The sequence below is a fragment of the Chlamydotis macqueenii genome, chromosome 13 (assembly GCF_036417535.1).
Source record: "Chlamydotis macqueenii isolate bChlMac1 chromosome 13, bChlMac1.mat, whole genome shotgun sequence".
Taxonomy (NCBI): domain Eukaryota; kingdom Metazoa; phylum Chordata; class Aves; order Otidiformes; family Otididae; genus Chlamydotis; species Chlamydotis macqueenii.
The window spans coordinates 5,039,825-5,052,873 of NC_141568.1; the positions used below are offsets into that span (position 1 = coordinate 5,039,825).

Sequence of the window (13,049 nt, forward strand, 5' to 3'; positions counted from 1 at the left end):
CTCCAAATACTGCTCCCATCCTGTTGTTAACTGGGAATTTCACACCCTGCTTGTCTTTCTTTTGTACCTCCATTTCTGGAGAGTACAGACCACAATGTGCTATGGCAATACTGCATGCAGGGCGACATACCAGCTCTTTTAACTCCCTCTGCCTGTCACACAGCTGTTCATACATTCTCTTTCCCACGTCTGTGCTTTCCAGGGTAGAGATGATCTGGAGCTGGGTGTCGTTATTATCGATGATGTTGTATTCCAGCATCAAACACAAAATCTAGCAGCAGAATGAAAGAAGAGTGGTCACTGTAGTGCTTACATTCAACTTCTTCCAAATATCCTAATTACACTGGCCATGCTCATTTAAATTACTGGGTATGCTTTTAGAGCATGCATTATGTAGGCTAGGTTAGAGTATCTTAGCAGCATTTACTGACTTTTCAACACAAGAAATCAATTTTTTATTCATAACAATGAACTCTAATCTCTGAAAGTCAGCCTATCTATCCTGTCTTCCATTAGTGCTCATTCCTTCTGACTGAGAGGTGCAATTACTTTGCATCAGTCCCGGAAGATGGTTTCATGCCACAGCCCTCTTCAGAACAGTACAGTATTTCCCAGGTACACCAGCTGGACTGCAGACTGGCAGACTTAGGACATTACACATCAGCAGTAGAGCCAAGCAGTTCCCTAAGTGCCGGATTTTGCGTCCCTAAGTGCTGCGGTTTCTGGGCAAGCAGAATGCACATGAAGTGTATCCAGTCTATCCCCCAGGGCAGGGTGGGGAAAGGCCAGAGAGAAGGTGACGCTGGGAGCTCGCTGCTGCAGTCAAAACATCCTCCATCCCACTGGGAACACACCTGACTCATCCCTGGGCAAGGGGCTGCCAGGAGCAAGTGAAGACGCCCAGGGATAATTCCAGCAGGTCACAGGGGCTTAGGACACAAGCTATCCCGTCCATGCTGCCTTTCCTTTTCAGCTACATATCATGCCATTGCAATTAAAATGCAAAATTTTTATTCCTTCCATTATTTTAATTATTTTTAATAAAAAAAATCAAGCAACATTATATTCAAATTCATGCAGTACACTCTTTTATTTACTGGATTACACTAGCATGCACAGATTTAAGTCAATGAAAAACCTTCCACCTATTTAACCACCCTATACTTCCATTTAAAATACACGATGACATTTATCATGAAGCTTCTCTAAAGAAACCCAGAAAAATATGTATAAATTATTAATGCAACAAAAATAACCAATCATAAGCAGAAAAATGTGTATTAATGCAAGAAAAAAAGGTTTGTAAATGCATTTCTTGTGCACTGATCATTTTGCAGGTGGCAAGACAAACATCAGGCACTTAGTCATGGAAAAGCCTTCTGGTTCCAAATTCCGATCCCTCGCCCCAGCCTATAGCATCTTGGCCATTTATTTCCCCATCTTATGCTCTCCAACTGAATTAGAGCAAACAATCTCTCAAAAAAATTCCTGCACTCACTTTTCATGTAATTCACACTCATATCTGCAGAACAACAATATTCCGTTCCACTTAATCAAGAGAAACACAACTGCCCACTGCTGGTGTTTGATACAACGCAAACCTGAACTTAGCTTCTCTAGTTCCACGAAATCTAATTCTGGGAAAGGCAGCGTGAAACCGAATCTGAATACTGCTCGTAAACCTATATGACTACGTATGTTCAGGGCTTACCTCTACCATCGTCTGGTTACCCCTCAAAGCCAGTAGCATGCAAGGTCCTAATTTATTTTCAGCCAGTGAAAGCAGGAACTTCTTTGTTTTATAGCAGGATCCCATTAAAATATGAACCTATTTGAGAAGCAAAGCTAAAATTAGAGGTGTATATCTAAGAAACACATATATGTCTGGAAGGGACATTGGTACACAGCCAAGTATAAGTATTTGCAACAAACATAAAGAAAAAGAGGTTCTCATTATGATTATGGCTGCAGTCTCTCAACAGCTTTATTGCTGATTGGAAGTGACTTTCTGACAAAGGTGACGCCTAGTGAGATCTGAGGGAGCGAATAGTTTTCCTCCAGAAAGGAGCTCAGCTGACAGCCCAGAGGGCTGATATAGGCTCCCCGGGAAACATCAGAGCAGCTGTGCAATTGCCCCCATCCTTAGTAACATGATGAACCCAGCCCCAGGGGAACCACAGGAGATTTTGCTTCGGCATCTGTTTGTGGTTCAGTTTCTCTGGAAATGCCAGCTGGTGAGCAAGGGCTGTGTGGGCTGGATGTCTAGGTAAAAGGCAGTCGTGCTGGCAATCTGCTGACTGAAGACTAGCCTTGTTTAAGAGGTGGTGACGGACAAAATCATCTGTTCAGAATGAACACACAGGAGCTGACTGGGAAAGGAAGGAATGCCTCAAGAAAATCCAGTCCTCAGCCCTAAGTCAGACATGACTTCGGGTGCTTTCATGCTGTTGCGTCATTATCTTGCTTTCCCTTTCGCTCAGTTTTCCTTGAAAGGAAAGAAATGCTGTGAACACTGCCTGAGTAAGACTCCTTCGAGATCACTAGCTGACAAAAGTGTCCTGCAGACCCTCTCCTCGCTCCAGAAAGCATCAGATAATATCACATAGTAACACCTATGGCAGAAATGCAAAGCCACTTGTACAAATCAAATGTAAGAGTCTCTTCTCACAAAAGAGGTGGGCAATGTTCTTTCCCATTTAAAAGCCCTAAAGATTAGCTGCAGAGAATTTTGGGTTCCTAAATGAAAGCCTTATTTTATGGCCCAGACAGCTGATTTACCAGCTTGCTGGCAGAGCACTATGTGAGAACTCGTAGTTTCCAATGACCTGGGAAGTAAGAGCTCCGTTATATAGCCTCAACATCAGCACTACTCTACAGTAAGCTTGTAAACACGTTCTGTGGTCTCCCTGGCTCATGGTATTGCCTGGACTACATTCAACACTGCTGAAAATATTGCAACCATGCCACGATGGGGTGAATCCTATGCGGATCATGCACGACTATGCAATTCTTCTTCCTCGTGGCTTCGTTACCAACAAGACCTTTAGAAAAACATAAAATCTGTTTTTCTGAAGTATCCAGCAGCTCAGGTGGCCTTTAAGAACAGTAAGCTTCAAGCCAAAAAGGATTTCATTTCATGCAGTTACCATTAAGCTTTTTTTGGAGGTTTTCTTGAGCAATGGAAAATATTGATGCTAACACTAATGTAAGGTCCATCTCAGAACAGGATGTTTTTGAAACTTTATGTTTAGTCATTAGCAGCTCTTTAAGTATTTATCAACATCCTTGCAAAGGGCAGAGTACTGCATATTAATGTGTGTTAGCATTGTGCTTTCTCATGCACACCATCTCCTGATGCTCATAAATATCTTGGACCACAAAAGCTCTCAGGAGAAATGATACCGTTCTGAAGATATTTTCTTTTCAAACATAAAAGACACAGAATCAGTGAAGAGGGATGAAACATTTTGTGAACAGTCTTTGTCCATTAACTGTTTCAAAGGTTTCTGATCCATTTGAATTTAAGAGTATAGACAGATATGCAAGTTCTCTATGTCCCAAAATGTTCGGCATGTAGGAGATGCACAAAGTGTAGAACCCCCTGAAAGTCATTTCACAGTATACCTAAGAGCCAACTTCAAATGTTTTTCCTCTTACCAGGGAAAGGAAATAACACCATTTCCACCTTACTTGCTACAAGGCATGGCCAGCATCAGTGATTAAAGCCTGTTATTTTCTGTCTAGTCCTTCTAAGAGTTACAAAAGAAACAACTATGGGAAATGGAATGCCGGTTTCTAACTATACCTCCTCACAACAACGTAACTGGGCAGAGAAACTGCTAACACATTTATATATCTGCTGATTCATCCTTTGATTAATTTAATGTCACTCTTGTTTTTAAATTCCAGGTTAGCCTGTAAATGAAAACTATAGGTGTGGATGCGCAGAACAGTCTGTCTCTCCTGTCCGCCAGTATTCCATATTCTCTGAGAGAGTTATTTAGACAGACACACACATACTTATAAATACAAAAATACATACACAAATATTCACACACATATATATGTATGTACGGTTGCATATATGCATGGTTTTGTGCATTACATCACCAGTGAAACAAAAAGAGAAAGTTAACATATTAACTAGATTGCAACTGCAAGGAAACTCAATGGACTTGGTCATATAAAGATTCAGATTTCCTGGTGAACACTTGTGGTTTACAGAACCATGGTTTTAATATTTTTTTGACAAAAGCAAGTAAATCTTGTTATTGCCAACTATGCATTAGCTACTTCACTGCCAACAAGTTACTAAACTCACAGTATTGCAGACACGTACCATACTGGCAAACAACTCTCCATCATCATCACATGCCACTCCTCCAGGGCTGTAGAGCTGGAACCAGCCGTCTTTGCCAGCCCGCACGCTCAGTAAACATGAGTGGACCTGCCAAAAAGTGAAGACATTGGGAAGGTTACAGCTTCTGCCATAACCACCAGTATCTCCCACACAGGGCCAAAAGAAGTAACTGCAAAACTGGGGTTTGCTGGAATTTTCATGGTTAATATTCCAGTCTACAGAGCTGCAGACAAGTCTGCATTGACAGAATCCATTTTTTCAGTATAATCAAGGAGGGAAGCTGTAGCATCGCTAATTGCATGGCCTTTTTTCCTTCCCTTTACACAAATCAAACACAAAATGGCTCTAATCTAGAACTGCTTCTTTCACTTGGAAAAAAAAAAAACAACCACCAATCCCCCCCCCCCAAAAGGCTTAAATTTCTGAGCTTCTGACATTTTCCCCTCAACCTCCCAGCATGTGTGTGTCTCTACTTCTGATGTGATCTGCATACCAAATACAGTGGCTGATGGCTTGCTCATTCCAGTCATTAAAAATTCTTATTACTCCTGCTGTAATAAAACTTGACCGGAGTCAGGGTGAAGGAAGTCCACAAGGAAAAATCAACAGGGATACATAAGATAGAAGTTGCACAGTAGAATTGGCACTAGTGGGCAACCATCAATCTAAATTTGGACCACTGTAGCACTGTAGAAATTACCACATGTAGTCCCACAGTTTAACAGATGAGTCCTGATCCCCCCCCCCCCCCCCCCCCCGCTCCTTGAAGGGATAGATTTCTATTTCCATTTTTGGCAGGGGAGGTAAAGTCCATGCTCTTTCATTTTGGAATGTAACAGTAGTGACAGATGAAATCCTGGTGCCACCCTAAAAGAAGAAGGTCTCTCTTATCTGACAATGATGACTACTGCTCACAAAGGCTAAAACGATGCAAACCAGGAGTTCCAGGCAATGATGATGACAACGACACACCCACAGTTTGAAGGAGCTTTCTTCCTTTTATGCCAGCACCAAAAATTAATACAGATGAGAGGTTCCCTCTGACTCAGCCAAAGCTGATGATGTTGAACAAGCTACATGTGCAGCTATGAAGCAGTCAGCCTCTATGAGGCTAGAGCTACGCACTCATTCCAGTAACACACCTCCCACCTTCCTTCTTCTCCTAATTCATGAGAATTATGATCATTTGCACACAACGCAACTGAAATGCAGCTAAATAAAACCTCTTATTTTGTAAGCCTGTATAGATCCATGGATTTTTCTTTCCATTTTTTTTTTGTACAGAAGGTGAAAAGCTCTGAGAGATTCAACAGAGTGGGAAAATCTTGCTGGTTGCAGTTTACTGCAGAGCAGGGACATCAACTGATGCCAGACAAGGAGTTCACAATACGTGTTTATATATAAGGCAAGAAACCATTCACACTAAGACTGTGTGCCTTGAGTGGCTATCACTCCCTAAGGGACTTGAGCACAGCAGAATCACACCACGTTTTGTAACAAATTACTTAAGGAGAGATCTTCTGAAAAAGTATACTTGCAATCCCTCCAATTAATATTCTGTGTAAACTGGCAATAAACTCACTTCTTGCCTCGGGTCTTCTGCAAATCTCTGAATCACATATTTCAGCTCCCTGGAAAAAAAAAAAAGATAAGAGGACAAGAATAAGCAGTTTTTAGTTGTAGTATTCACACACATGTTACATTTTTCTTGGATTACAATTTAAACTACGTATATTCATGCACTTCAGAGACAAACAAGTTGAACTGCTTCCACAGGAAGGAAATTAGAGGTCTAAAAGTAATTACCAAGGACAGGGTCTATTCACAATAGCCTAGAACAGCTTTCAGAGATATGCATTGAGAAACTCGTTTGTAAATTCTATCAGCGTCCTGTGTCTTTAGTCCTTGGGCTCTTGTCGTCACAATAAATGACAAAGAAAACTACATCTTTTTATTGCTAACGGAACATGCCTACAGCCTCTCACAGATAAAAAGCATTAGAGACACAATACTGAATAATGCATCATTGCTATTATTGACTAGCACAAGTATTTTAAGTTATTACCCCCTTCCATAAAACAAACAAGCCCCACAAACTTACTTTGTGAATTTCTCATGTGCAAGAGCCCTGAAATTTAAAACAGAAGAGTATGAGGATTTGGTAGGAAAAGAAAAAACCAAATAACCAAGCAACCACTTTTCACTTCTCTCCAGATAATAAAAGGATTTGCTAAGCAACTGTGGCACACAAGACAAAAAGAATAATCTTGAAAAAAAAAACCAAAACAAAACAACAAAAAAAAAAAACAGGTAAAGTCTCCTTCATTAATTTAGAGGGAAAAAAAATGAAGGGGGGAAAAAAAAAAGAATTATTTGGAACAAATCTTGTAGCTTTTCCTCAGTCTTGTCTTAGACAAGGCTCTGAGTAACGTCAGTGGGAGCTTTGGGTCAGAAGAAAGGAAGCGAAAAACTTACAATACAGGTGTATAATTACAAACAGAAGTTTGGCTACCTCCAAGAGGCAGGTGAATTCTTTAATTAGAATGCAATTAAAGTATGGTCATAACTAATTAACATCATACATCAATAAAGCAATTAATGCTCATTCGGTGAAGTGCCTTGCATTGTGGTATGGTTTACACCTCCCTCCAGGACTCACGTTTGACTTAGGTAAATGATGTCTCTGTTGCCTATCTCCAAGCTTGCGCTGTAGCCCAGGTAACCTGGCACGGAAGATTAGACCTCTCTGATTCAAGACATCAGGTCATTAGGGGACGTGATAAGCTAGCAAATGGTACAATTATAGGTTGTAATGCTTGTCCATGGAGGTCTGCATTTTATAAACACTACTGTTCATTAATAGGTTTCCGAGGGAGCTTGGCTGATCCACAGGGTAGCTTCTTCATTTAATGCAAAACACAAATGATACGAGTCTCTGTGATGCCAGTAAAGCATTCTCCTCCACTGAATCTCTCACTTTGCTCTCCTCCTCATCAGATTTCCTTCCTTTCCTGTCTGCCTGTCTCTAGTTAACCAATTTTCTGTTCAGGACCATCTTAGAGAAATGGGGAAGGAAGAAAAAGATAGGGAAGTCTTCATGTCCTGCACCAGTCAAAATCAACTATATATTCTAAATCAATACCAGAGGTACAAAGCTCCTATTACTGTAACTTTTTACTTGACATTAGCAACAGTAACAAGAACAACTCAGTAAAATACTACAACACTGCAAACTTACTCCTTGGGAAATGGGATAGGTTGAAGCAAGCTGGCCAGGGCTGGTCTCCAGTCATCATAGTCTGACCTGAAAAATGAACATTTTATTAATAGGTTACCAAGTGTTAAATATAGTTTGTCAACAGTTAGTTCAAGGAGTTCAGCCTTTTTACTGCAGGCACCAACAACCCTTCTGTTTTACTGAGACACTCTAAAGATCTACAGTGACATTTCCCTTTCCATTTTCAGCACATTCTCCACTGAGGCACAATAAATCTGGTATTTACAATGACCTCCAGAGAGGCCTTCTTTATGTCAACTTAAAGACATTTACTGTTTATGAAACCTGTTGACATTTAATCACTAAGTAATACTTTCATCTAAGTTGGTACAGCAATTACCAGCCCATTGCTGTTTCCAGTTCTGCTCTGCATTTAATTGGAATTTTTTTTTTTTTGGCTGTAAGACATAGGCACATTTGTGAAAACAAAGACATCCTTCCAACCCATTTTTTACCTTAGCACAAAAGAATAGGTCAGTTTAAACAGTACAAATTCTTTAGCTTAAGAGGCAAGAGACTCGAGAAGGAAGCACTGTCAAAACTACTAAGAGTGAAAGAGGACAAATGAGGATAACCCCAGCAGAGAGCTCAGGCCAGTCAACCCAGTAAGAAGTGTTTCCTCTCTTGTTTTAGCACCACAGCTCCCAGCTCATGCATTTTGTTTTCATCTCTGCTGTCAATATACAGAGATGTCCTTCTAGAAGGAGCCATAAGGGGATGGATAAAGAGAACATTTTGCTTTACAGCATGCACTGGTCATCCAAACTAACCTGGCAGCGTATCATCTCAACCTACCTGCAAAAGACCAGCTGCTCCAGCACACATGGTAAAGCAGGCATGGCTTCTTGCGGAGGAACGGCACTTTGCACACTACCATCCCTCCCCTTCAAATGATCTCAAAAATTTAGTAATTAGTTAGCACTAATTAACTGCCGTACCAACGCACCGCACAAAGGGTACAATCATTGTAGGATGGATGAAGTGAAGAACACAGAAGATAAAGAGAATTTGGCAAGTCAGCACCAAACTGGGGCACAGAGCCCACCAGCCAAAGCCCAGATCCTGGCACTGCCTGCTAGGCCACTCTCACTCCAATTAATACCAATGAGCATTCACAGCAGCAAACGCAGAAAATCTCATATGGGATGAAAGACCTTGGGATGTCTGTAGAAGACAATGTAGAAGAGACTACAGTCTCCTCTTACTGCTGTTACCCTTTGGATTTCAGTTTTAAAAGCCAGATTATTGGCTGCAGCTTACTGCAAACTTGGCACAAAAGCGTAGTGTTTCTGTATAAAGGAACGAAGTGTGATGTTCTCAAATGGACAGTATCTACTGATAGCATTAGAAAGAGACAACATATGCACAGGAAGCATTCCAAAATAATGCATTTTTTTGCAAAGAGAAGGTTCTAGCCCAGAGAAATTGAAGATGGATGCATTTCCAAAAGTCTCATCCATTTTTGAACCACATAAAGCACAGACTTCCATAAACTAGTAATACACATGATGTTGGACAGTCCACAAAGGCACATTCACAAAAATTTATGTGGGTAGGGTAGTCTTTAGAAGCAACATGCAGAGATATTTTAATTGAAGGGATAATAATAATGTAAAAATCAAACAGGGAGGCAGCTATCACTTGCCCAAGATTAGCATGAGTTCAGGTTACAAAAATACATAATATCTCAAGCAAGTGACCAATCCACAGAAACAACTGTGATCTGATAGTAGCTTGTCATATTAAAAAACAGATAAATGCTGTACAAAAGCATTGTGGGATGGGTCAGTAGGTCTTCCATACCGCTGTGTAGAAGTCCCAAGCGCAATACAGACATTTTTCTTTCCCATGCCAGATGCAACCTAGGACAACGCTAAATGCTTGTAATTTCAGTAGGCAACTTCAGCAAGCAGTCCTAGCCTTTTCACGGGGATTACCAGATAATCCTAGCATGTACTGTCCAGTCATTTCCTCTACCAAGAGGCCAAGAACCACAACATTGTACTGAGTTCAGGGAGACGTCTCCTCCTCCACCCGCAGTTGTTAAACAGCCATAAAAACACCTGGATACCAGGCTGAGGCTTAAAGGCAAGCAGTCCAGCAACTGAGGTGGCACTGGCCAGGCAAAAATCTCTGTGCTGGTTTTCTTCAAAACACAAAATAAATAACATTTGAGAGTCTTGGCAATGTCCCCAAATAAATATAACTTGTTTATTTTCCTGTTGTTATCTTTAGCATTTGAGGCATGAAGCATAGCTCAGGTGAAGCTACAGTAATCCAAAACAAAACCTCACGGCCATGCCAGTTGCACTAGAAGCCATAGAGCCTAATGTTCTCCTCCACCAAAAATTCTGTTCTCTGGTCTAAATTAGGAGCAACCCTGACATAAGGAGTGTTACACTAACTTAAAGTGAGCATGAGTCCATCACAAATAGAGCACTTTGTGATCACCCATTCACAAGGTTCTTTCCAGAGACCAAAAAAAAACCCTTACATGCTTGGACACTAAGCAAATAAGGAAGATGACCAACCTTGTTTAGTGCTCAGAACAGCAAGACATGAAGCAGGACTTCATTACAAGAGGATGTTTTTCCACTTTGTGTAAAGTGAATATTGTGAAGCACCTGAGGATGGGGCTTGTCATATAAACTGAAATAAGTCAAGGAAACCTATGACATAGCGCCTCTAAGGTAAGCTCTCTGGGTTAAAAAGAAACAAAGCTTTGATTAAGGCTTTAATTAATGCTCTCTACAAGGCTATTTGTTGTTTCTGACCTACAGGCAAACTGAATGGGCCAGTGACACAGAACTCTGACCTGCGTTCAGATTCATCTGAAAGTCTCTTGCTTACCTACCAGGTCTCTGTAGGAGAAAAACGATGCAACGTATCTATATCTGTAGCCACGAGAAGTGCCAGAGGTCTCTGATCCACACAACCTGGGTTTCAGTACGTTTGTTAGGCGTGAGAATGTAGTCCAGACCACAAGAAGTAGTCTGACCTTGAGCTGGCACCGCACTTCCCCTCAAACAGCCAGCTCTGCACTTGAGAGCAGAGCTTGACAAGCTCCGTGCTCCTCCTGCTACCATTTACATCCACAGAAGCTGTCAGTCCTGCAGTGCTGTCCCGAGGATCACTGCTGTGCCCAAGCCTCAACTCACCCTCCACCTCACAGCCCCACTTCTCGCAAGCGACCTCCAAACGCAGCCTGAATGAGTTCATGCGTGGACCTCAGTGCCGACGCTTGGCTCCTCAAAGAACTGACAAGTCTAATGGGCAGCCTTTTTTCTTTTTTTAAAATGTACATACCTTTTGGAAACTCCTACTAAACCAGTAGCTGATTTTACTCTAAAAATGACACATTTTTATTGGTAGATGCAAACAACTTCAAGAACAGATTTTTGAGTAGGAGAGTCCTGGAAGTCAAAGGGCTGAGTTAGGAAATCCAAAGGCATTAAAGGTGTTTCACATCGCATGAGATACAGCACCTACACACCTCTCCTAACAGAAGCTTAAAAGCTGAGACCCACTTGGAGGCTCAGTTCCCGTGACATCTCAGGTTAAGTGTTACATCACTAAAACTCCTCCTTGAGCAATCTGGAGAGTTGTGATTAGTAATAATGTGAACCAATCAATTTTTCATGGCTGATCTTCAAAGGAAATTGCAAGAAGAAGAAAAAAGCTGCTTTGTAATAGACCAAGACCAAGTGAAACACTGCAGACAGAATTGGACCATATCACACTGACTTTTCTTGAAGCTGGGATTTACGTATGGCATCCATTTGCAGAGCAGCTCTGTGAGAGGGCAGTGAAAAGAAACCATACCCTGTTTTCCTAGGAGGAGAAGAAAGAAAAAGCCATCTCCTGTGAAATATACAGAGTCTCAGACCTAGGAAACATATATGAGTGGGACCTGAACATAAAATCTACCCAGCCTGTAATCCCTTCAATCTGAGCTAGGAAACATGAAACAAACATAGCACAGGAATAAAACTAAACTACTTATTAAAAGCCTACGGTGCTTCTCCTCCTCCCACCTATTCCCTTTTCAAAAACATTTTCCTTCTGTCTGCGCTCATCTTCTCTGCACTCTTCTTTCATTTCAGACAGTTGCTTTATTCTTTTTGGATTTTTTTTTTTTTTTTGGTCCATTCAAAGCTCTAACACAAGCCCGAAGTGTTTGAAGATTAGCTCTGGCTGCAGTTAACAACCACCAGACAAAGAGGCCATGCCAGGAGGAGGAGGGAGCACCGAGCTACAGGGAGAACTGGGGAGACTGCCTGTGACAAACTCCCTTCGGAGCACTTCAAAGGGCGCTGGGCTGAACGCTCACGCTCATCACACAGCTTAAATCCCAGGACTGGCTTATAAAAGAAGAGCAGGAGAAAGACTCCCTGATGTACTTGCTGGCTCCGACTTTTGCAGGATTTGCAATTCTAGGTGACTATCACAGCAGCCTGCAGCCCGGTCTACAGGTTCCTGAGAAGTGTGTGCCGGGCCAGAGGTCGGGGTGCCGAGCAGGTGAAGGCTGTCAGAGCAGTCACCTGCTACTGCACACAGCTTTCCTTACCCGGAAACCTTCGTCAGGGGATTGGCCAACCATAATAATTAAATAATCCCCCACTGCAGTGACTTTGCCTTTGGGCCATCGTCGCTACTGGCCTGCCAACATAATACATTTTCCTTCCCTGGGATCACCTTTCACCAAAACGAAAACCTGCCCATATGTCATGTGCGGCACAAACAATCCAAAACATAGTAGCAGCCCGGGGCAACCCTGGTAAACATGACATAAGAGAATCCACTGGGGATATTCAGAGCATGCCACTGACCTATTGGGGAATGCAGAGAAGGCAGGGGAAGCTCCAGTGGGCACCTGCATTCAGAAAGCTGTCACTCTTATCACCAAGAGACTGCAACCCCTGAGCCTTCTGTTGTTAGAGGATAATAAAGAGACGAGGAGAAACGACTTGGAAGTAGTTTGTTTCTGCACACTGAGCAGCTTGACAAGATCCAAAATCTTTGAGGTAACTCCTCTGTTATCAGAGAATAATAAGATGACCAGTCCCCCCAGATGCGTATCTTATCCGTCTTTCCCTGCTTCCCTGGCTTTCCCTGGCTCTAGGTCCAGCTCCTCTGAATTGTATGATGCAAGGTTTAGCTTAGGGCTCCAGGGCAGGCTGAGAAAAAGCCCCACCAGACCCCACTGTCGTAAGGCAGAAACCCACTATTTGCAAAACAGTGAGGTGTCTTTTCACATTCAGACTTCTTTTGAGCTGAGCTTATTTGTATTTTCAAAAGAAGGAAATTTAGCACCATTGTAAAGCCTTAGAAAGGTCCTGCCCTGGCTACTGAGAACAAAAGAGGCCTAACATCGCTCATAGTTGGCATAGCAGTATCAGGAAACAGCAATGC

At 42.0% G+C, this 13,049-nt stretch overlaps 1 protein-coding gene across 2 annotated transcripts in view; it reads right to left on the reverse strand.

The window, feature by feature from the left end:
* The window catches only part of CMIP (c-Maf inducing protein), a 140,911-nt gene that overhangs the window by 9,170 nt on the left and 118,692 nt on the right, over positions 1-13,049 (reverse strand). For both annotated transcript variants that reach the window (XM_086758231.1, XM_086758230.1), the window contains exons 11-16: positions 7,599-7,664; positions 6,462-6,488; positions 5,943-5,991; positions 4,340-4,447; positions 1,712-1,828; positions 131-271 (exon numbers count right to left, since the gene is read on the reverse strand). In XM_086758231.1, coding sequence (XP_086614357.1) covers positions 131-271; positions 1,712-1,828; positions 4,340-4,447; positions 5,943-5,991; positions 6,462-6,488; positions 7,599-7,664 — 508 coding nt within the window. The remainder of the gene's footprint in view (positions 1-130; positions 272-1,711; positions 1,829-4,339; positions 4,448-5,942; positions 5,992-6,461; positions 6,489-7,598; positions 7,665-13,049) is intronic.